Source organism: Onychomys torridus, chromosome 9 (genome assembly GCF_903995425.1).
Source record: "Onychomys torridus chromosome 9, mOncTor1.1, whole genome shotgun sequence".
NCBI lineage: Eukaryota > Metazoa > Chordata > Mammalia > Rodentia > Cricetidae > Onychomys > Onychomys torridus.
Window position 1 is genome coordinate 5,617,752 of NC_050451.1, and position 25,132 is coordinate 5,642,883.

The following is a 25,132-nucleotide window of genomic DNA, read 5'->3' on the forward strand; positions in this document are numbered from 1 at the left end:
TGCACACTTAAAAAAAAAAAAAGAAGAAGAAGAAAACAAACTGTGGGCTTCCTAAAGTAAGTTCTATTCCTTATTAATCACACATATCTATTAAACAGATTTGTGAATTTTGGCACAAGCATCAAGAATCACACCAAAGAGAAGTACAAGTTGGAGGAAATAATGTATTGTATTTTGTTATGTTTTATGAACTTGTGTTTAGAGCAAACATGTTAGATCATATTAGTGATAACTTGCTTAAATTTTTGCACCGGTTATGGAAGGTAGACTGGGAGAGTAGTGCATCTTTTAGATGAAGCATCAAAGCCTGCAACCATCATGCATTGTGTACGTCTTAGCTCTCACATCCTGTTTGCCACTAGGCATTGCTGAGGGGATGACAACTGGAATAGAAATCCTCTAGAAGAGGTTACTCCATGCAGGCTCCATCTGTCCTGTTAGACCTACATCAGGACCTGCAGGAAGAGCTGGTCTGTAAAAAGTATGAATCAGTCTCACTCTGTCCAGCTGGTACTGGGAAGGTATTTTTATTCTGGGAGAGATCAGCTGGTTGACATTTTAGACACTGGTGTTGGAAAGATTTGTGACTCTAGCTTGTAAAAGTGTCAGGTGTCTCTGCAAGGGAAGAATGAGATGCCAGTGAAATGCTGTATTTGTCCTCTTAGACTTGTTTAGGTGAGGTTACATTATGAATGCATTTCCTGGAGCCTTCTGGGATAGAAATTGAACCAGGTTAATTGCAGCTGTTTCCTATTTTATTGATTTTTGTTAGGATCTATATTTGGAGTGGGGTTATTACTAAATCAAAGCTTAATAACAAACCAATCAGTGCTTTCTGATGATACATCTAAGAAGTTCAATATCTATCTGATCATTTATAATCTCAAAGTGTATGTCACATTCTTTTTTTGGAGTCTTAGTTCGAATGTATCATATCTAGGAAGTTTTCCTTTGATGTTCTTAGTACATAGAACCAGAAAATCATGAAGATATCCAATCTATTTTTTTTTTATTTTAAAAATAAGAAAACTGAACTCATTTGACTTCTTTCATTTCACTCATTTAAAAAAATCCCAGAAACAGGACTGGTAAGATGTCTCAAGAGGTAAGATGCCTGCCACCAATCACAGGAGCCTGAGCTGGATCCCTAGAATCCACATGGTAGAAAGAGAGCTGGTTTTCTGCAGTTATCCCCTGAACTCCACAGGCATCCTTGTTGCTCACTGGCATGGCCACACAGACAAAAGAAATAAGAAATAGGATAAGCTGTGTGCTAAAATAAAGTTATTTCAAATACAAAGCCATCTTCGATTCTCCTTTTCAAACAGTTGTTTTTGTAGGTCTTTACACACAGAATGTAGTCATATAAATGTACCCAAAAATTACCTATAACCTCATTTTGTTTATCATCTGTTTCATCTGACTATATTGGAATCTCTCATGTTTTCATATCATCATGACAAAATGTTTATAATTGTTAAAGTTGATGAGCTCTGGTTTAATGACTGTCCTGCTTATAAATAGTTTACTGATTCTCAGTCTGTTCTGTGACATGTAAGATACAAATCAATGTCTTTATAGGGTGAGTTTACCAGATGTGTTGTGACTGAGCAGAGGATGATTTTAAGACTCTTTATAGTATAACTGTATTCTCCTTTCCAAAAAGTTAAAAGACTTTTGAAGAAACCACAGAATATGGAAAATTTGTAACAACTGTTGACTAGTTTAGATTAAACTAGTATGATAGGTTGACTTCATGTGAATACACAGTTCTCCGGGAACAATAATTCTAAATCTGGGGGAAAGTATATGTTTACATAAGAGTGAAACATCTCTGAAATGTATCTACTTGAAAGTGTCACAAATGACCTTGTAGTCAGAGTGCATGTGTGTCTGTATGTAATGTTTGTGCCCGATTACTCTATGGTCAGCTCTGTTCTGGAAACGACCTCCTTTCATTTCTTTTTCACTTTGCTTTGTTTCCTGCTTACATCTCTGTCTTCACTTTCCTGCTCAGTCTCTAGTTTTTCATTCTAGATGGCAGTATTTTTCTTTTCTTCAAGGTTACCTCTCCCTTCCTTCCTTCCTTCCTTCCTTCCTTCCTTCCTTCCTTCCTTCCTTCCTTCTTCATCAGATCTCATTCTGGCATATAGGTGCTCGTGATTTCTTCTCCTTATTCTCCTGGGGTATGAATAATTTCCTTTTTCAGTTTTCTATTAGGATGAATGAATTGCTGTGTTGTTGCATTGGGAGGCAAAAAGTCAGTGCATGGCCTGAGTCCACATTGGTTTCCTTTTCTCTGCCAGTTTCCTCAAACATTCCCGCCTTGGTTGGGGAAAACAAAGTATTCACCGATATGGTGCTGTAGAGAACTCCTAAGAACTTTGTGAAGTGAGGACTTGACAGATTCGAAGATTGCTTCCTTTCTGACCTCTTCTTCTCACCAGTGTTAAGTTCAGTTCTGTTGTGAAGGGAGAAAGAATCTCAGCACTTAGGGGTCTGCTAACCTCCTAAAGAATTGACGTCCCTAGGCAGACTCTCTAAAGGGGTTCAGGCACCTTACCTCATTGCCCTCCATCGCTTCTGGGTTCTGCATCCATACACTCATTGAAAACATTTTACTTCATGCATTCTGATGTAGAGGGTTTTTTGGTTTTTTTTTCATGTTATTGCTTGCTAATTCATATATTGTAGCAGCTGTTTACAAAGCTAAACATGATTTAAACTCTTTTTTGGGGGGTCGGGTAGTCGAGACAGGATTTCTCTATGCTGTTTTGGTGCCTGTCCTGGATCACACTCTGTAGACCAGGCTAGCCTCAAACTCACAGAGATCCACCTGACTCTCCCTCCTGAGTGCTGGGATTAAAGGCATACACCACCACCGCCTGGCTGATTTAAACTCTTTAAAGAATACCAGAGAAGGCCAGGAGGTGGCACACCTTTAATCCCAGCACTCGAGAGGCAGAGCCAGGCGGACCTCTGTGAGTTCGAGGCCAGCCTGGTCTACAAAGCAAGTTCCAGGAAAGGCACAAAACTACACAGAGAAACCCTGTCTCGTAAAGCCAAAACAAATAAATTAATAATAATAATAATAATAATAATAATAATACCAGAGGGTTGTGTAGGCCATATAAGAGTGTGCTGTCTTGAACACAAGTGGACTTTGATATCCTCAGTGGTGTCCTGAAATACTCCCCTAAAGGATGCTGGGAGTCTACTGTACTCTGAACTTACTAATGCTTGACTTTAGCAGAGAGAAAGCACACTTTCCATCTGGTCATTCTAACCGGTCCTTTGTATAGTACTATGTAATTCTAAATCATTTAATTTCTATCTAAGTATTTTTAGAAGTTTTATCTGAAAGCATTTGATAAAAATTATTAAGTGCATTCTAATTTCAGTTTCAGAGTTTTTGTTGTGCCCATATTTTCAAAAATTATGACATTTGTGTTAGATGTTACTTCTAATAACTTAAGTATTTTAAACTCTCCTTTGTTAAACCTGATCATCACTAAACTAAGCTATTTTTGCTTATTGAAATGACTTAACCCTAGTTACTTAGAGACAATTTCAGAGTTTCTAAGGCAGTGACATTCAATGGTGCTCAACCTGTGGGTTGTGGCCCCCTGGGGTTGAAAAACCCTTTCTCAGGGGTTGCCTGAGACGATCAGAAAACACAGATAATTGCATTACAATTCATAACAGTAGCAAAATTAGTTATGGAATAGCAACAAAAATAATTTTATTGCTGGGGGTCACTACAACATGAGGATCTGTATTAAAAGGTGGCAATATTAGGAAGGTTGAGAACCACTGTTCTAAGTTTTGCCAGTCTAGACACACTAAGTTCAAACATCCATTTCCAGTACTCTAAAGAGACAGATCATAGTGAAAAACAGAAAAAAGAGATATGTTCAGTCTAGCTATGTTGGGAAGGGGAAAGAAATAAGGGTCTTGACCTGAGATTTAACTTTAACCAGAGGGCAGGGGGCATACATGAATAAGTAGCTCTAGTCCTACCCATCCTGGCTCATCATTGTCATTGCTTATCTGTCCTGCAGACTTGTCCAATAAGTTGTTAGAAGTATATGAAATCCCCTTTTGGGAGGCAAGTTCCTCCTCCAGTGGTGGCAGGCTTTTAGCCCTTCCCTTCATATTCTAATGACCAAAGGCAGAAACACAAGGGTCTGTCCTAATGTATTGTCTCTCCTGCCAGGATGATTATAGTAGTAGTCAGGACTGAAACGTAAGCTGGAGGCAAAGAACTCCTCTTTGTTTAAGCATGTTAGGAGAAAATGACAGGACACAGTGGCAGAGTTGTGTTTATTATGACAGGGGGTTATTCTCCCTCATGTTCATATAATGAATATCAGAGTCCTCATCTTTGAAGAACCTGCCAAAAAACAAACGGAGCTCTTTCATATTGTTGAAAAGGGATTTTCAGAAGCTCAGTCCATCTGATTATGCAGGTAATTTGTGAGTTCTTTTATAAGCTCTGTACCTTGGTATTGAATAATGGTTTAGAAACAACTTATAATTAATAACCATCAGGATTTACAGCCTAGGAGGGGTAAAAGAAATAGCCTTGTTAATCCATCCAGACAGAGTGTAAAATACATTTTTATACCTTTACGGAGACTTCAGAGAGCAATTTACTATATTTCTTCATGTGGGTTTCACAGAAGCATCTTTCTCTATCCTTGTTTTGTCCTCTAAGGACATTTGTCACAGATCATCCTTGTAGTTTGGTCTAGTATTGCATACAGACTATATTTTTGTCTTTGGTTGATACCTGAGAGACCCTATAGGAGATTTGCTTTGCTGTTACATTAAACCTCTTTAACTCATCTGATAGTTTCACAACGCTAAGAACCCTTGAAAGGCAGGAAGACTGACTTGCTGATAGCAAGGAGATAAAAGTCAGAAACTTTGAGACCTTAAACTTGGGGCTTCTTTGTGTCCAAAATGAGCTTGTCATTTAGTTACTACTTATCCAACATCCTTAGGATATATTGTACTTTGGGGAGGTAACTGGCAAAATTTTAAATAGTCATGTTGGGGAATTTAGCTCAGTGGTAGAGTGCTTGCCTAGCAAGCACAAGGCCCTGGGTTTGATCCCCGGCTCCACAAAAAAAAAAAAAAAAATAATAAAATAAAATTAAATAGTCTAACTTAGAACAGAGCTGTGAAACTGGGAATGAGGACTGAGAGAGAGGTCTTAGAGGCCATTTTGTTCTCGTCTCTCAGGAGCCAGAGAGAGGAAAGGGACAGGCAGTGACAGTCTGCACTAAGATTTTGTTACAGAGTATAAGAATCCCTTTTAAAGCTGTGGTTCTCAGTCTAACCCCAGTGTCTCGTTCAGCTGAGTGCAGAAGAAGAAACCACAGAACTGACTCCTGAAGGCCAGTGAAGCCCAGCGACCGACTCCACAGAAGGGACACTGGCGGGAAGTGTGCGGGAGTGCCAGGCTCCAGCACAGGGTCCTGACATCCATCCATCCGGCAGTCCCCTTTTCTTATTTCACTGGATAGAGCAGCTGAGACTTGCTGGTTTGAGCAGTTTGATTTGCCCAACATGAAAGCAGTTACATCTAAACAAATACTAGAAATTTTCAGTTCTTGCTGTCCTTCACATCTTACTCCTCTGTTTTCCCCTTTTATTTTGGCCCTAAAGAAAATGGGAATGAGAACAAAACTTAGAGGGGATGCCGATCTCAGACCTTAAGCCAGCGAGCGGGAGCTGTTGGTCTGCTCACTGTGGTATCTCTTTTGTCCTGCAGGCTTACTGTGGATTTCTCCGTCCTGGAGTTCCTCCTGAGAATCTTTCTGCAGTGGCCACAGGAAACTGGGGCTGTGGTGCCTTTGGGGGTGATGCTCGATTAAAAGGTAAGTCAGTCACTGTGGAGAAAGGTAGTAGCTTGCTGACTGGGGTGGGAGGGCTGGAGCGAGGAGTTAGTCGGTCTCTAAAGTCCAATCTAGTGTTGTGTCATAGGAGACTATGAAAGTCTAAGGATGAAAAAGAGCATTTGGCACCATCCTCTTTTTCTTGCTGTGTTCGAAGGAAGTCTTAGCTTCAGTTACTATTTCCATGCAGAGGTTTGCTTAGCTCTTTGATCAACCAGATCACACAGTGTTTTGCTGCATGTAGAAAGGTCAAGGGAAAGAAAACTGCAAAACCAACTCTTGATGTTTCAAACCAAAGTGCCCACTCCAGCATTTGTCTCTCTGGAGTGTTGTTTATGGACAGTGTTATTCACTCACTAAACAAACAGACCATCTGCCATGCTATGGGCATTCAGAGTACAAGGTAAATAAGCTGTGGTCTCTTTGACAGTCACAGCGTAGTATATGAAAGAAAGGTGTAGTATATGAAAGAAAGTGGCTGATGCTCTGATACATACAGTGCGGTGGTAATGTGGCCTAGGGGAGCTGCATGAGTGGCACAGACCAGGAGGCATTTGGATACCCAAGAAGGATGAGACATTAGAAAACACGATTTGCAAAGCTACTGGCCCTTTATAGTTAGGGCATCTACTTGATTTGAATTCATCAAATGTAGAAAGCAAGGTGACCACTGTGCCATTTCACCCCAATGGTCTGACATAAGCTAGAATTACCATAGTACAGTTCTGACATTTACCTTCCTGAAATGAGTACAGGTTAGGATATAGTCTTCCACATGACTGCCTTTATTTCAGGTTATAGCCACAAGACCCAGGGGGTCCCCAGGTCACCTGCATTTTGCCTCCTGATCCCTTCAAGTTTGAAAATTTTACTAGAATAACTCCCAGAATGCTTACGTTCCATACTTTGACCAGAAAAGATACACTTAGGATAAAGCATGGAAGACAATTGGGAGTTTTGACAACCTCTCCCAATATGTTAAATCACCTCTTTGTTGTCAAATGTCAGTGTGTTCAGCCATAAAATTCTCACTTTTGGTGCTCAGATTGGGTTTTCATTACATAGGAATGTTGATTAGATCATTACCCCTATGGTTGAACTTGGTCTCCCTAGGAATTGGAGTCTTAGCTAAGGTTTTTATTGTTGTGGTAAAACACTGACCAAAGGCAACTTGGGGAGGAAAGGTTTATTTCAGTTTACACTTCCAGGTAACTGTCCATCACTGAGGGAAGTCAAGGCAAGAACCTCGAGGTCAGACCTTATGCAGAGGCTGTGAAGGGTGCTGCTTCCTGGCTTGTTTCCCATGGTTTACTCAGCCTGATTTCTTATAGCATCCAGCTGCCCAGGAGTGGTGCTGCCCACAGTGAGCTGGACCCTCACACATCAATCATTATTTAAAAAAAAAAAAAAAATGCCCCACAAGCTTGCCCAAAGACCAATTTGGTGGAGGCATTTTTTCAATTGAGGTTCCCTCTTCTCTTGACTCTAGCTTATGTCAACGTGACAAAGAACTGATGCAGTTGGAATTTCCTGAATCACCTCATTAGTACAACAGCCTAACCTAAAGCAGTTCCAAGTGTCTGGGTGCTCCCTCCAGGAACACAGTACTACGAGTCTCCAGGGAGCAGTAGGAATAGTCACAACAAACATGAGGAGTAGCTGGCCTTGTCAGCCAAGCTAGGCACAGATAAACCCAGCTCATTAGGAAGGAAACAGGTATGTCTGTTGCAGTAGAATCATCCCCATAATGAAAAGCTTGTTATTTTCTTTTTTTCCTTTTTTTTTTTTCTTTTTTTTCTTTTTTTGTGGTTTCTCTGTAGCTTTGGAGCCTGTCCTGAAACTTGCTTTGTAGACCAGGCTGGCCTCAAACTCACAGAGATCCACCTGCCTCCCAAGTGCTGGGATTACAGGCATGCGCCACCACCGCCCAGCTTGTTATTTTCATAAAAGTGACAGATTCACTGTTCCAAAACCCAGAAGGGTACCCTTAGGTATATAAACATCACCAAAACTCATTGGCAGTGTTTTTGGTGGCCATGCATTTGAGTAGCTTTGTGAAAAAATTCTGTATAGCCATCTGACATAATGGTTTCACACCATAATTTCATTCCATAACCTCTTTTTAAAACCTGCATTCTGATAGTTTTCGATACCAAAAATATACTTATTGCCAGTTATTTTAATGGCTACATAGTATTCTGTTCTAAGTACATATATATTGCAGTTTAGAGATTCTCTACTTGGTACAATTGATTTGTGCACTATTTTACTTTAAGTTGCACATAATTACCTTCTTAGGATCTATTTCCTCAAGTAAGAGTAACTCCTAGAATATGTGTCCTTTATATTTTGATACTTGATGTAGATTGTCCCCTGAAGGGCTATAGGGTGAGCTTAGGAAGGTGAGATCATACCGGTCTCCAGCTACTCTTGACATTCAGCAGTTTTCCCCATTAGTGCACATTTTTGTTTCTTTCTGTGAGTTGTTTTTTCATGCCTCCTCCTCATATATTCTTGAGAGAGTTGTTCTTTCTTTGGTCAGTAACAACTCCTGGGACATTAAAAAAGGTGGTGGCTCATGTCTTTAATCCCAGCCCTTGAGAGGCAAAGGCAGGAAATTCTCTGCGTTCAAAGCCATCCTGGTCTACAGAGTGAGTTCAGGGAAAGCCAGGGCTACACAGAGAAACCCAACCTTGAAAAACAAAAAATAAATTAAAAAGGTTAAGTGTTTATAGCCTATGTTACAGACATTTTTTTCAGGTTTTTTTTTCCTTCTTTAGCTTTTTGGTTCAATGCTATATTGAGTTAGTTTTATGTGTCCACATTTTAGTGACATCTTTAGAATAGTTTTTCTTGTCCCCTCATTTTGAAGACCACCATATTTCCTTCAGGTTCAACACATAAATTGCCTAGTGCATTTTTTTTTTTTTTTTTTTTTTTTTTTTTTATGTTTGAAAGTTAACAAAGGAAGGAATTTGTGAGATTTATTTTAGGAAATTCTCATCATCTTGAATTTGTTTGAGGAAACCTGTTTTTCACTCTGGACTTACTAATCTTATGACAGATACTTCTTTTTTTCTGTTTTTCTCTTAAGTAAAATGAATGACTAGATTCATGTCATCAATCCCAAAACTTGGTCTGCCATAAACCATGGTCATTTGTGCTGGACAATGGAAAGCTTTATAAATGTGTTCATTTTTGTCCTTTTCTTTGTGGCTTAAAAACCCTTTCTCTCCCACAGCCTTGCTTGCACCACCAGGATGGTGTTCAAAGATTCCTCTTGTGTCATTCATTTTCTCGGTTCCTGAGATTTAGACTTAAGGTTACTGTAACTCTCTGCCACGCACTTGCTTGAGTAGTCATTAGAATACTAGTCATCGTGTCCTTCAGTGGGAGAGTGGTGACCTGCACCGTGATTTTGTTTAGTGTTGTTTTCTAACTGTGCTGGGGATCAAACGCAGGGCCATTTGCATGTTAAGCAAGTACTATACCACTGCTTACACTTTAATTTTTATACAGAAAAAGATGTAGGGCACTTATGAAATAAAATATTACACATTAAACCATTACAGAAATACATCTGCTGAAATGGAAAGATGTCTTTGGAATATTCCTACTTAGAGGGGAAATGAATAAACATAACATGTGAATAATTTTCAAAATTAAATTATGTATATAAAACACTGTACATACAATCTGAGTTTCTTTGTGTTCATCAATATGTGTAAAAAATAACCACAATTTCCTCTAAGTGGTAATAGAAACATAACATATTTTCTTTTGGGTATATGGGAGATGGTTTGGTTGTTGCTATATGTATTGTTTTTTGTTTTGATTTGGGGGTGGCGTTTTTTGGAGGGCTGGTTGAGACAGTTTCCCTGTGTAGCTTTGGAGTCTGTCCTGAGATTTGCTCTGTTGACCAGTGTGGCCTCGAACTCACAGAGATCCGCCTGCCTCTGCCTCCCAAGTGCTGGGATCAAAGGTGTGCACCACCACCGCCCGGCTAAGCAAGTATTTTTGAGATATGTGTTGCCTGAAAGTACACAAGTTTCACAGTTGACAACAACTCAATGTTAGCTTCTCTAGTTGTACATTAGTATAATCATTAATTTAATAAGTTGGTTTTTTGCTTATTTGTTTGTTTTTTGGGTTTTCTTATATATCCTAGCAGCAGACCTAGAACTCACTATATAGCTCAGGCAGGTCTTGAACTCAGGATCTTGCCTCAGCTTCCCAAGTGCTGATGTTATAGGCATGTGCCACCACACTTGATCTATTGTGAAAAAACATAAAGAGAAATCCCAGCACTCAGGAGGCAGAGGCAGGCGAATCTTTGTGAGTTTGAGGTCAACCTGGTCTACAGAGTAAGATCCAGGAAAGGCGCAAAGCTACACAGAGAAACCCTGTCTCAAAAAAACAAAACAAAAAAAACCATAAAGAGTACCTTCATCTCTTAATTCATCCAATGTCATTTATTACATCCAATGTCATTTATTACAACTGCTGCCCCAGGCAACCAGTGGCCTTAGGACTAGGAGAGCAGAGGGCTCTCTGCTAGACCCCAGGAGCTCCTGTACTCTGTGTGCCAATAGGGACACTATATGCCCTCTTGCCTGCTGGACCCTGTTTCTCTGGAAGACTTTGAGTCTGAACTCACCTGATAATCCCTAGCAAACAATGTTTCTTTAGGCCTTCAGTAGGTAGAAAATATGCTTCAAATCTTGAATTTGTTCTTTTCCCAAGCTGAGGATATGTGGTATAATAATAGATCCTAATAATAATAATTAATAATAACTCTCATGGTGCTGGACAATAGCAGGATAGCACAGCTGCCAGTCACCCTGCAGTCATGAGCAAGAAGGCGCATACTGAAACTGCACGACACTGTGACACTAGGCTAGGATGTTGAGTAGGCTAGATGATTGAGTGCGTTGTAGGATGTTTTCAGTAGAAATCAGTTGACTGAGACAGACCGTCGTAAATACAGTACAGCCAGTATCCTAAAGTGCCCCCACCTTGGAGTTCCCATTAGCTGTTACACTTTTGTTAAGGTTTTAGTTGATTTATTTGTCCACTTGTATGGTGCCCCTGCCTCTCACCAATGCTCTTTCAAAGATAAAAGTTTGTGTGCTTTGTGTCATTGATGTATCTGGTTACACTTTATAATTTTGTAGATCTTTTATCTTTGTTGGAGTTGAAGCAGCTTTGTGTGTTTGCTTTATAAACCTTTTATGATATTTTGATTTTGAGATAGCGTCTCAAAACCCTACCTGACCTGGAACTCACTATGTAGAACAGGCTAGCCTAGAAACTCACAGAGATCCACCTGCCTCTGCTGGTGTCAGAGGTGTGTGCCACCACCCAGAACTCTTTGCTTTGTTGTTGTTGTTGTTGTTGTTGTTGTTGTTTTAACACCCCCACTAGAACATACTATGAGTGGGCTTCTGATAACAAATACTCCAGACATCCCTGAACATAATTATCATTTAAGATTTTATCTAAGCATGAGGGCCACAAAAAGACCATTGCAAGAATGTTAGAGTATTCTTACTCAAGGAAGGTGGAAGAGAAATGGGGAGTGTGATCTGCTCACCAAGCCTGGGCTCCATGAGATGTTTCTAAGTAAAGGTAAGTTCATTTCTTCCTAGAATTACTGCAGTAGAGTCAAAGAATAAAGACATTATTTCTGCTTTAAGAGTTTATTTTAGCGACTCTGTAGGACTTAACTATTACAGACATATTGGTGCTTGAAAAGGTGTCTCTGAAGAGCATAGAACTTACCCACGCCTGAAGGATCTGTCAATGAAACACACATCCTTCTTTTCTGCTTGCTTCATGAAGAGCCGGTTTATGGTTTTCTTGCCGTGTCTCCTTACGATTCCTTCCTAGTTTATTTTTTCTACCCCTATAAGATATTTACTTGCCTTATAAGAGACTATGCCGTTGCTAGCTTACTATATATACTAAAGAGTGTCTTGATACCATAATCCTGTGCAGTTTCTTTTCTATCCCTGAGCCTTGCCTAATACTTGATTCACATATAAGACGTGCGCCAGTGTTTCCACACAGATGTTTATTACTCAGCAGCCTCTAGGTACCCTTCCTTACCCGAAGACTCTGCACATTCTAAATGTGTATCTGGACCTGACTAGTTCCTTCCACTCCTCAGTCTCCACTTGAGTCTTAGCTCCACCAGAGGATCCCATCTCCTACACAAATGCTGTGTGTGAAGGTTCTTTGTGGAGCATGAAGATGAAAAGAATTTTGACTCTAATGTAGGTTATCCCTCCTGTCAGAAAGGAGGGGAGGATCTTTCCATTTGACAGTAGGCCTTTCTTTCCTCCCAGAGGGATTATGAAATAATGTGTCTGACGAAGGTCTCATGCAATTGGCTTTATAAATGCTTAGATCCTGGGATCAGCTTCTCCATCTCTGCAACACATGTATTGGTTCTTTCCTGCAGGCAACTTAATGTGATAGCTACATCCTCTTGTCTTCAAGTTGTGTCTACATGGCAGGAACAAGAACTAAATAATTATAGACATAACAAGCAATAGTTAGTTGAATGGCCCTAGATTTAAAAAAACAAACAAAAACATAGAAACACTCTAATTAGACCAACTTGGATACTTGGTGGAAACCCATGAGACCAAATGAACATACCCAGTAAACAGTAGATATGTCTTTTCATTAGCTGAGATTTCCAGTGGGTCTCTTGACATAGTAGGTGAAAGATTGATGAGACACAGAAACTTGGTGTACATTTACTTTCTATTTGGCCATCCTCATGTCCATTTAAATCAAACCTAATGTCTTTATTAATTTCTTTGCTATCTTAGAATCAAGATGGTTAAACTCAAGACAGTCATGGGGGACATACATGCCTCTAATTCCAGTACTCGAGCAGCTGTGGCATGTGAATCAGCAAGCCTAGGCTATATAGAAGGCCTTGTCTCAAAAAAACAAACAACATGGGCTGGAGAGATGGCTCAGAGGTTAAGAGCACTGGCTGTTCTTCCAGAGGTCCTGAGTTCAATTCCCAGCAACCACATGGTAGCTCACAACCATCTGTAATGAGATCTGATGCCCTCTTCTGGTGTGCAGGAATACGTGCAAGCAGAATACTGTAGACATAATAAGTAAACAACATAATAAATAAATATTTTTTTTAAAAGAAGCTAAGCTCCAGAAAAATTATTAATCAAGAATGGTAGCAAGATAGTGCCAGTGAGTCATTTTCTGCCATGCTGTGGTTGATTTGACCTGGTAATCTTTTAATTGAGGGTTGTGGAAATTGTGGTTATAAACATCAGAAAGGGTGAATCTTGAAAATAGATTATGGACCAGGTCACCTCACTTGGTCACCTCAGGTTCCTTGGTGCTTTGCTTCCTCTGTGGGAATAGACCACACTTCCTTTTTTCTCTCAGCTTCCCCTGAGTAAATATACATGTAACATTCCTGATTGTTCTTTTTGTGGCCCATTGTTTTATATGACAGTGTAAGGTCAAGGATGAGCAGAGTGTGTGTTATCACTTATGAGATGCCACTAGGTTTCTGGATCTAGAAAATGTTTTGCACACTTTGTTTCATAGTCTACAAGTTGATAATGATCAGTCGGGTGTCAGAACCATTGCCTTGTCTCTTTATTTGCATAGTTACTCTTTAGTTTGTGACCATCTTCATAAGACTGGGAAGCCAAGGTTCGTAGACAGACAAAGGAACACAGCGGGTAAGTGTTAGAACTGATGAAGTTAGCCCCGTCTTCCTCCAGAAGACATTATCAGTGCGTTTCTTATTGTGAGCTAAGGTAACATGTTGAATGTGTTCTGTGTTCCAGGAGATGTACTGGGTATATTAATGGGTCATCAAACATGGCAGCAAGTTAGTTATTTGTTGTATAAGTATACAACCTATTAGGAAGACTTTTTGTTTTTATAGGTGACATACTGAGGCATAGAGAGTTGGGTAATCAGCTTGACATCACACAACTATCAGTTTACCAGTTCCATATTCAAGCCAGATTTAAGGCCAATGTGTACAACTTTTTATTTAATCTGCTTTGGATATGGATCTAGATATGAAAACTGACATTTGTGATGGTTAATCTACATTAATCTGAGTCATTTTGATGGGATTTAGGCTTACCATGAAAAACCTCTGGGCATATCTGTGATGGGGTTTCTAGTTTAAGTTAATTAAGGTGGAAAGACCTATCCTAAATATGGGCAGTCCAGTCCAGTGGGCTAGGGTGCTGGGCTGACTAAAAAGGAGAGCATCTGAGCACCAGCGTTCATCTCTTTCTCCTCCCAACTGAGCATCCAAAGTGACCAGCTACTCCATGCTGCCACGCTTTCTCTACTGGGATTGGATGACTGTCCTCTCAACCTGGGACCACACAGACTTCTGTTCTTCAGGTGCTTTGTTAGGTGTTTGGTCACAGAGTGAGGAAAGACTGTTTAAAGCAGATGAGTAGACTAAAGGTGGAACTTAGTGATGCTGTAGTAAGAGGGCAAGCAAGTCAAAACCAAGAACAGTAGCCAGGGAAAGAAATACTCTGGAAGTGAGAGTCGACCTACCAGAGTGCTTTCTGGTGTAAACACCATCAGTACCTTGGGGTCTAACAAGCAGAGCTGGAGACTGTCAGAGCAACCAAGAGTATGTGAGTGCTCAGAAGAATGAATTCAGTAGGAAAGCATGGGCAGTCTTTCACATCTGTCCCATTTGAGCCTTCTTGCCAGAATACACTCAAATAATGCAAATAAACAGGTTACGGAAACCTTGTGTCTGGCCCATGGTAAAGTCTCTCTGGCCTCATGCAGAGTGATTTTGTATTGCAGCTTGGAAACAGTGAACTAACTGGGTAAGAGCATGGGGTTTTGAGTCAGAATACAGGGTTCAAATGTCAACTGCACCGCATTTTACTAGGTATCCTTGGACAATTACTTAACTTTTCAAAATGGCTGTAATACTAGTTATCTTGTTCTGTTTCTGCAAAAACTAAATGAGCTTATCTTTAGTAGAGTTCATCTGCTATAAGCTCCATGTTAGTAGGCACTACTAATATTACATGTGATAGCCTCAGAAACCACCTGTGTCTGAGTTTTTGTTATCTGACACCCCCTTTCAGTGAGACAGGCTCTCTCTCTATAGCACTAGCTGTCCAGGAACTTGCTCTGTAGACCAGACTGGCCTTGAACCTAAGAACCACCTGGCTCTCCCTTCCTAGTGCTGGGATTAAAGGTGTATGCCACCATACCTGGCCCTATCTTACCCATATTTGCTTGGTTCATTTGCTGTAACAGGACACAGTAAATTACTTTTTCATCTTATTCATATTTGGTTTTTTCCTCATGGTATAACATGGTTGCCAAAAAGAAAATTAAAACCAAGCTCCCTACAGGTTAATTTAAGTGATTATTTTGGCACCTATGTATACTTGAGCTAGAATTATAAGCTTTTATAGCAGACTTGGCATCTTTCCCCATATCCCATTAAATTTATTCTCATCTAACTTCTAATGCAAGTGAGTTCACTTAAATCATAAGGTTTAATTCTAGAGGTTTGCAAAGACCTTGGAGATGTCATAGACAGTGGTTGCTGTAAATGGTACCATTTAAAATACTGGAGAGATGGCTCAGTAGTTAAGAACACTGTCTACTCTTCCAGAGGACTCGATTCAATTCCCAGCACCCATATAGCCCACATAGCTCACAGCTGTCTGTAACTGCAGTTCCAGGGGATCCAACCCCCTCACACAGACATGCATGCAGACAAAACACCAAATGCACATAAAATAAACACTGAAAACATTTTAAATACTTTGTCAATGACTTAATCATATATTTAAATAAGCTCAAGACTAATTTATCTTCCCGGAAATTTCATTTGTGTAGTTACAGTCTTAACATCTGATACAGGCAGAAAACTTATAATAGTAATTAGGGAATCCTAACTAAGAGTTTCTAAGAATCATTTAGTTCAGCTCTGTTGTGTAACTGAGAAAAACAGGGCTAAGAGAGCCAAGCCCGAGTGGCTGAATAAAGCTAGCAGAGGTAGGGACTGATGTGGATCCCTGTCTCTGTACCTTTCCTGGTCCAGCTTATGTCTGTGCAGTAGGGTTACTAGAATAGACAGGTGTGAAATCAAGACCAACTGACAGTCCTTTCCTAGCATTCAAAGCCAACTTCTCATTTTCTCCAAAAAAATAAACATGATACGTTTTGGTAAAGGAAGATGACAATTCATTAGTTTTCATTTTTATATGTACTTTAAGGTTAATTAGGAACCTTTTAAAACGGGGACTTCTGAAGCTTTAATGTATGCATAAGTTGGTTGAGCAATTTTAATTAAAACTTACCTTTGTTTTGAAATTAATTACTTTCAACACTCTAAGATTAATGAGACCTTGTCATGGTATCTCCAGGTTGTAGATACTCAGTAAATATGGTTTAAGAAGCAGGACAGGATCTGGATGGTATTTTAGAATCACATGCATTGTCAGAAATAATAATAGGTAGGCATGGTAACACACTCTTCTAATCCCAGCATTCAAGCAAGTCACTGAGGCAGAAGGATTGTGAGTTCAAGACCAGCCAGAACCTACAAAGTAAGACTTTATTTAAAAAAAAAAAAAAAAAAGAAAGAAAGAAAGAAAGAAAAGAAAAGAAAAAATAGCACACTCATTTATAATTTTAGTTAATTATATGCATGTGTGTACATACACTACAAGTAAAGGGCAGAGAACAACTTGTGGGAATCCAGTTTTTACTTCTGCCATGTGGGTCCAGGGATTGAATTCAGGTTTTTAGGCTTGGTAGCAAGTGCCTTTACCTACTGGACCATTTAAGCATAAGTTAATGTGCGTTGTTTTCCCTTTCTTAAATATAGCAGATTTGTAGCCTTGATTTGAGGTAGTGGTTCCCAGTTGTTTTTCTCTTCTAACACACAAGAGGTTATCCATCTCTGCATCTTCAGTAACACTGACTCCCTGTGGCAAGGACCAATAGATGTAAGTGCTGGAAGGATGCAGGGGTGCTTAGCAGCTTGTGTGAAGAATGCTTGTAGCAGTCAAGTGACAGCATCAGAACCTCCCAAATAGGGTTGTGATGTAAAAGACCAGTGAGTATGTAATGGGACAAAATTATTAAATCCAGCAAACAGAAAAATAATTCAAGATTAATAGAAATAATTATAAATATTATCTTAATGCCTTGGTTTGCTGCTTCAAATGAACTTTGGTTTGTGGTCCAGAGAAGGTAACTGAAATTTTTGCAGTTGAATGTTATTCTCCAAGCATACCTGAGAGACATAAACTGGATAATTTGTGTTATCTTGTAGTCGCTGTACCTAATAACATGTGCATTGGGTTTGTAGGTTCTTAATGCAGGATAAATATGTGGCTGTAGCTTCTGTAGCTGGTTTAAAGAGCTAACAGTGTATTGATAGGAAGCGCCATGACATAACTGCCTGTTCTCTTTGTTACAGCCTTAATACAGATACTGGCAGCTGCTGCAGCTGAACGTGATGTGGTTTATTTCACCTTTGGGGACTCAGAATTGATGAGAGACATTTACAGCATGCACACTTTCCTTACTGAGAAGAAACTGAATGTCGGTGAGTAGGAGATAGACTTGACACTTGGTATCTAGATGGATGTGCACCATCCTCGAGGAACACTCGCTAAGTCAGGTGGATCATAGGGAGAACGGTTTAGCTGGAGCTCAGGGAGTGACAGAGCACTTAAGCAGGCAGCTTCTGCAGAGCTTGGTTTGTTTCCTGGCAGAATTTCAGTCATGATATTGACTTAAATTTGTCATCTTAGAGTGAAGTCTCTAGCCAGGCATGGTGGTATGTACCTATAATCCCAGCAAGTTGGGAAGGTTATTAGTTCTAGGCCAGTCTGGGATAATAGGATAATAGTGAGCCCTGTCTAAAAGAAAGTAAAGTTAGGAAGCTAGAATTCATGTCCATTTTTACTTTTATTTATATAGGAATCTAAAGGGAGTATGAAGGTGTACACATGTGAGAGGAAAGGGATAGAGAGAGGTGGTGGAGGGGGAAAGATAAATTCAAACCTGACAGTCCTCAAGTCCTCAATCCGTCAAATTTATGAGAATGCAGTGTACTCATCAAGTGTGTTGCTCCTCTGGGAACTGGGTATATAACTAGGCTTGCAAGGATCTCTATAGACAATGCATGGACATTGGATCATGGACAGCCAGCAATCATAGCCTAAATTCCTTTAAAGTATCTTTTAAATGTTCAAGCTTATGTCCAGGAAAGCCTTCTAGGCATTAGAAATTCATACTATATTTTTAGAAGCTAAATCTAAGCTTGTGTTATTTAAGATAGTTAAAATAGCAGTGTTTTGTTTTTGTTTTTGAAGTTTTTCCATCAATATAACTTAATATGCAAATTGTTCTGACCTTTCACTCTCTAGGAAAAGTGTATAAGTTGTTACTACGGTACTACAATGAAGAATGCAGAAACTGTTCCACCCCTGGACCAGACATCAAGCTTTATCCATTCATATACCATGCTGTTGAGTCAAGTGCAGAGACCACTGACCAGCCAGGACAAAAGACAGGGACCTGAGAAACCAAGTGAATAGGACTTCCTCTCACTCCCAGAGAGGTCTATTTGAATTGTGGGGTGTAATGTATGAACTGACTCCAACTGATATAGATGTGTATATAATCCACATTTGTAATCAAGGATACAACTCTCTCTACATGTCATTTGTACATCTGAGCCCCTTTCGTCCTATTGACGTGGTCTTGAATATGTTTTCTTCCATTTTTCTTCTCCTTCAGTCTTTATTCTTTGACTTCTCTTTATTTTGCCAATCAGATTTTTTGTGAACCCCATAAAAGGTTGCACTCAGCTTTGAGGTCTCTTTCTTCTTGTCTGTGTATTCTCCAGATGGCTTTGGTGGCTAGCAAATGCCATTTGCCTGGAGGAGGTTCAAATCCAGGAATCTCAAGTGGAGACTGCTACAAATGTCCCTGGGAGCCTATCACTCCCAACCATTGTTAGGCTTGCATTGTCCATATTTTGAATTTTGAGAATTAAGAATTGAGGTTTTTCTTATGTTACTTACTGCCAGGATCTTAGGCTAAAACTGTGTTCTATTTAAGACAGACTAATTTCCAGCTACCCTTTTGAGACGTCATCCCTACAAGCAATGGTTTGTCTGTCCTTTCCTCGGCTTCATGTTTATTGGCGCTATTTTAGAAGCTGACTGAGAAGAAAGAAAAGTAGAGTCAAAGAGTCTTCCTCATAGGGTGTAGAGAAACGCGATTCAGGGGTCAGGGGGATTTGTTTGTTTTTCTTTTGCAATTAGGACCAATGTTTGCTCTGTGGCGCTTAAGGCTTATTCATGTAACCAAAGGTTGGGGACTGAAAACTTCTTTCTAGTGTACATATTGAAGTTTCTCTGGCAGTAAAGCGTAGAGTTAATACGTTTTCATTAATAAATCATTTGTCAGAAATTCTCATATCACCTATATTTTATTTATACATATAAACATGTGCTCCCTAATTGTGTCTACAGGAGCATATAAATCCAACAACTGAGATGGGAAACAATTAGGTTTGGGCTTTATCTGAGCTCTATCTAAAATCTGTTATTCACATTTGTATTTTTAAAACCATCAACAAGGTAAATGGTAATTGATGTCTTTGTCAGGTTAATCTGAAAACCAAAGGCAATCTGCGTTAACTGATTAGAATTTAATCACAAAAACACTGTTTCGGATTTCAAAGGAGTCTTAAAAGAAGTTCTGTTTGCAGTCTGGCTGTCGGGAAAGCCCAATAGAGATCAAGTCCTTTTACTAAGAAGCTCTTGTTACATGCTCTAAACTCCTTTGCCGTCACTGGCAGGGAAATGGGGCCTGGGCCAGGGTCTTAGCTCTTTTATAGAGAGAGCAGGGGGCTAATGGGCTTTGGCACATGAAGGCTACCACTTGTCATTAAGGAAGCCCTTTGCCGCAATAACTAAGACTGATCAGCTCCCAAATTTAGAGGAGTCTGGCCTTATCCCCACTGATCCTAAATAAAATCTCTTTCTCTTCCAGCTGTTCTGTGCTTTACTAAGGGATTTAGGGATATTTTGCATTTCCTTCTTTTTCCATTCCCACACCTTTCCCTCTAGGCAGGCAAATGATGACATAAACAGTTGTAGCAGAAACTGTAGATCTAGGCTAAAAGGCCACCTAGGCTAATGCTCCAGAGTGCAGAAGCTCGGCCCAGCTCTTGGTGCTGTGCAGTATTAGTGACATACATCTGTGTGCTGCCTCTTAGGGGCTTGCCAAGAATTAAGCCTGAAGAGTGTGTGCCAGTGTGTGTTGATGTTAGTGTGTTCTGATGAGCACAGGTTAATGGAGCTGAGCAGACCGAGGAGGGAGGCCCACGCAGAGAACATATTGCTCTGTCCTTGAAGAGCCCCTGCATAAAGGGGAGGGGTAGAATAGCATTCATATCTATTCTGTTTAACAGCACCTTTTTATTCTCTTTCATGTAGCATTTGTTGTTTTATTTCATGTTGTTGACTCTTTCCTCTTTTAAATTACCAAGTTTGGAAATCTTAAGGTTTGTTTTGTTTTGTTTTGTTTTTGGTTTTTCAACACAGGGTTTCTCTGTGTAGCTTTGCACCTTTCTCCTGGAACTCACTTGGTAGCCCAGGCTGGCCTCGAACTCACAGAGATCCGCCTGCCTCGGCCTCCTGAGTGCTGGGATTAAAGGCATGTGCCACCACTGCCTAGCAAAAATTTATTTATTTATTATGTATACAGAAGAGGGCGCCAGATCTCATTACAGATGGTTGTGAGCCACCATGTGGTTGCTGGGAATTGAACTCAGGACCTCTGGAAGAATAGTCAGTGCTCTTAACCTCTGAGCCATCTCTCCAGCCTGGAAATCTTAAGTTTTTAATAAAGCTCATTTTTTTAAATTTCTAACTCACTCACTTAAGGAAGCAATGTATAGTAACAGAGCATTCAATGAGGAGAATTGAATTCAAATGCTAGCTGTATTCTAGTTAATATTTTAAACTTGTCTCTGAATCTCTTACCTCATTGAGCTAGCAGATAAACTAGTAACCTACTGGGAACTAAGCATAAAGCCAGCAGTCGAGTGTCTACCGACTGCTGGTTGCTCTACACAGTACAGCCCGTTCTTTTAGTGAGCTAGTGGAGGCCCGAGGCTAGCATATGTGATGGCAGCTCTACCTCTAGGAGCTCGTTATGAAAGGATAAAGGATCCCCCTCTCCAAACCAAGGCCATAAAACAGGCCCAAGGCATCAAGAAATCTGCCACCCATAGAATTCCAGAAAGCAGTCCACCTCACCCGGTGCCCTGAATTTCACCAAAGGTCACAAAAGCAGGCAGACTCTCTCCCACCCTGCAATTTCAAAAAGACAGTTTCTGGGTCTAACAAAGCCAGGCCCTGCCTCTCTCTAAGCACTACAAAAATTGTTCTCAGACTTTACATGGGCGTTCTCCTGCACCCTCAAATACCAAGTCACAGGATTTGGGGACATCAGCCTCTCAAGCCAATAAAAGTTTGTTCTTGTCATTTTGAGATTAAACTGAGTCTATTCTTTCATTTTCCTCCACTGACGTCTTTCTTACAAAGAGGACCTACGCTATCACCCCTACTGAGTACAAAACTCAGGGCACTGCGTGTGCTCTGGCACTGGATTTGTACCTTGAGCTCAACAGATGCAACCCAGGCCTCACAACATAGCTCATTAGTATTTCATTCTATCCCCTACCCACACACCTAAGGTTCATTTTATATATAGGTTCAGTGTGCCTCCATTTCAGTTAGGGCACATTACATGATTTCAGATGTGGGATTTTTTTTTTTTACTTGTGGCATCATGTCTGTTCCCCTAAAGTTTTGGATTTGGAATCAATTCAGATTTGGAGTTTTCAAATGAAAGATGCAGAAACTAAATAGTTACGCTTTGCCATGGGTGATTATTTACACTGGGGCACATTCAGAGAATTTTCTCTGCCCTTGCTGGCTACAATGACGTCTGTGTTCAAAGGTGAACTTGAAAAGGAGATACAACTAAGCCCTGTGTTTACAGGACCAGATATTTCTCTCTAATACGTAATGTTCTAGGAACCACATATCAAGCCCACTCTAGAATATACTTAAAAGGTTGAGATGTGGTAGAACTGCAAGTTTCATGAAACCTTAACTAAAAGTGAGATGTCTGTGTAGATTCTTATCTACTTCCTCCTCCCTTCTCCAGAATCTGTAACTTCACTCTTGTGGCTTTTCTCTGATGCAAGTAAGGCCTGGTCCATTGTATCCAGTTTAAAGAGAAAGCTCAAAAAAGCCTCAACCTCTGATGCCTGTAGACATCTGCTTGTGTGTGTGTTGGAGGGGGGATGACATGGATGGACACAAGTCCAGTCGTGGCTGGAACAGGAGCTCACAATAATCTGTGCTCTTTGGAGCGAAGAGGCATTCCAGTGTACTGCTCAAAGCCATTACCCACCCACAGTCCACTGCCCAACAGTAGAATGCCCTGACCCTGTTCCCTAGACACCACAGGAATCCATGGAGCCCACAGGTGGCAGGTTCCCAAACTGGTCGGAAGAACTGCCTATTTTAATCTAATGACTGCTCTTTTTCTGCCTCTTTGTTCTTCATGGACAATTAATGTGTTGTGAAGAATCTGAATTTGGGGATCAGGAGAGGTCTTATGAGTGCTATAAGGACAGTGTATGAAATTCCAGCCCCCATTTGTCATGGCCTTCTTTTTCCCTCAAATAATTATTTACTGTTTGTTTGAGATTGTGTGTGTATGTGTCATTTAAGACATTTAGTATGTCTTAGGAATTTGGTGGACACTTTGCCTGTACATTTGCTGTTAGGTGTTAGGACACAGAGACAGCCACCCGCACAAGGAGCCTTCACACATGACGAGCATTCAGGGTGTGTTTGTTTTTCTTCCCTGCTAGGCTTTTGAAGTCACATTGCCCAACATTTAATCCCTTCTCCTAATTTTCATACCTCCAAGAGATCTTGAGTCAGGGACCGTGACCTGGGTCATCCACAAATTCATAGGTCCTCAGAGCTTTCTCAGGGCCAGCCGCTGTACTCTGCTCAGGGGAAGCAAAAGAATGAGTAACTTGTGCCTGTACGCAGCTCTAAGTTGAGGCACGGAATGAAGTTGAATGACCAAAAACCCACAAATGGCATTTTCTATTTACTGCCTTATTCCAGTTTAACCCAGAGAAACCTGTTGAATCTCCTTCCTATCAGTTTGAAAACTAAATAGGAGCCCACATTATTTCTAGTCACTCTCCTTTGAAGAGTTGTATAGCAAATGACCTAACATGTAATGTGAGGCAGGCTGTCTAAATGCCTTAACAGTGGCCACATCCTGCTTCCAGTGGGCCCTGAACTCTGAGGAAGTAGCTCTGAGGAGAGAGGGTTAGGATGATAGAACACACGTTCATGAAGATGGAAAGGAACCTACTGCGAGTGGAAGGGTCCAATAGGGCACAAGGAAATATAACAAGTTTTGTTTAAAAAAAAAAAATGCCATAATGAACCCTAATACTTTGTATGCTAATTAAATACCTGATTTTTAAAAGTGATTTTCCCATTGGAAATGCTCGTTTCCCTGGAGTGGGTCCATGCACCCTGGATAAAGGTAAGTTTCTTTTGCTTTAGCTGGTTTTACATCATCTCAGTAGGTCTAAACAGTAACATTTAATCAATAAAAGGTGAAAATTAACAGATGAATCTCATGTAATAGCACAGTATTGAAATTGTGGGGGTCTGGGGGCTGAAAGTACTAGGGAGTCATCTTTGATGAAAAGATAGATCATCGTGACAGATTATTGTCTTCTGCTAAGGTTATAAGGACACATAAGCTGGGGTGTAAAATTTCAGAGTGCTGATCAAAGCCTGGTTTCTAGAGTTGGCAGCCGCAGAGCTGTACTCTGGTTCTTGTCTTGAACATGTGTGAAAACAGGTCCTAGCCTCGGCCTTGCGTGCCTTCAGAATTCATTCCACAAGAACCAGTCACCATTTTTTTCATATTCTAGCATCTCTAACATCAGAATATTTCTAAAATTTTACAGTCCTTTTTCTTAATGATACAGAAGATTAAAGGTACATTTTATAATCCAGAGAATTTTCTATTTGAGGAACTATGGTAATCTAGTGGCAACTCTATGCCAGTCACTTTTAAACTCTGGTACTACAATTATAACTAAAAAGGGGAGCCCCTGTTATCAAGATTATGCTCTAAAAGGGATGCAGATGCTCACTGGTCGCATAAAGTTCTGCCTGTTACTTAAACTGGGCAGTTAGGAAATTTTATTTGTTTTTTAAGGGATTTTACACATATATGAATACTAGAAAAATAAACTTCAGTATATCACACTCGTTATTAAATTAACTTTCAACCATTAATTTGTACCTCATTTTACTTCACTATACTATTACCTATCTCTAAATGATTAAGTTCATCTAAGACATTTCATCTGTAATCAGTATATCTTAAAAAGATGTGCCCACAGTAGTAACACACACACACACACACACACACACACACACACACACACACACACACCACCAAAATAATAGGGAAGGACTTCTAATTCAAAAGAGTAGTAGACTGGAAAAACAAAATAGTGGTAGACATACTTTTCAATGTCCCTGTTAAGTACAGATAAAATCCATGGTCACTGTATAAAAAATAAAAAAAATAAATAATTTTTAAAAACCAGAACTGGGTGACTGAGATAGCAGAAGGAAAAGGGCAGACTAGCTAGGGACCCTGGGGTCAACAGCACAGGGGGTCCTGTGGCTTTTCTTGTTGCTCCAGAAATCCCATGCTCTCACTGGAGAAGCCAACAACCCAGAAATGCTGGATGCAGAAGGAAATGAGAAAGAATATGCAGTTGGAACAGTATTCAGAGAAATCATTTCTACATGTTTCCCAAATTAGTGAATGACATAAGCTTATGAAAAAGCTTCTTAAGCTAAAAAAAAAAAAAAAAAAAAAAAAAACCAAAATGCATAACTAATAGAATCAAACTTCTGAAAAGTAAAGAAAAAAATCTTGAAAGTAATGAGCAAGGAAGGGCATGTTCTAAGACAAACCGTTCAATTGGCTGGACTTCTTAGCAGAATTCATGAAGGCCGGAAGGGAATTCTGCATTCTATGGTAACTGCCAAAAGAAAAGAACTCGGCAA

At 40.0% G+C, this 25,132-nt stretch overlaps 1 protein-coding gene across 3 annotated transcripts in view; it reads left to right on the forward strand.

The window, feature by feature from the left end:
- Positions 1 to 19,978, forward strand: part of Parg (poly(ADP-ribose) glycohydrolase) — a 114,256-nt gene extending 94,278 nt beyond the window's left edge. For all 3 annotated transcript variants that reach the window (XM_036198836.1, XM_036198838.1, XM_036198837.1), the window contains exons 16-18: positions 5,780 to 5,885; positions 17,389 to 17,517; positions 18,344 to 19,978. In XM_036198836.1, coding sequence (XP_036054729.1) covers positions 5,780 to 5,885; positions 17,389 to 17,517; positions 18,344 to 18,498 — 390 coding nt within the window. In that variant the 3' untranslated portion in view covers positions 18,499 to 19,978. The remainder of the gene's footprint in view (positions 1 to 5,779; positions 5,886 to 17,388; positions 17,518 to 18,343) is intronic.
- The last annotated feature ends 5,154 nt before the right edge of the window (positions 19,979 to 25,132 follow it).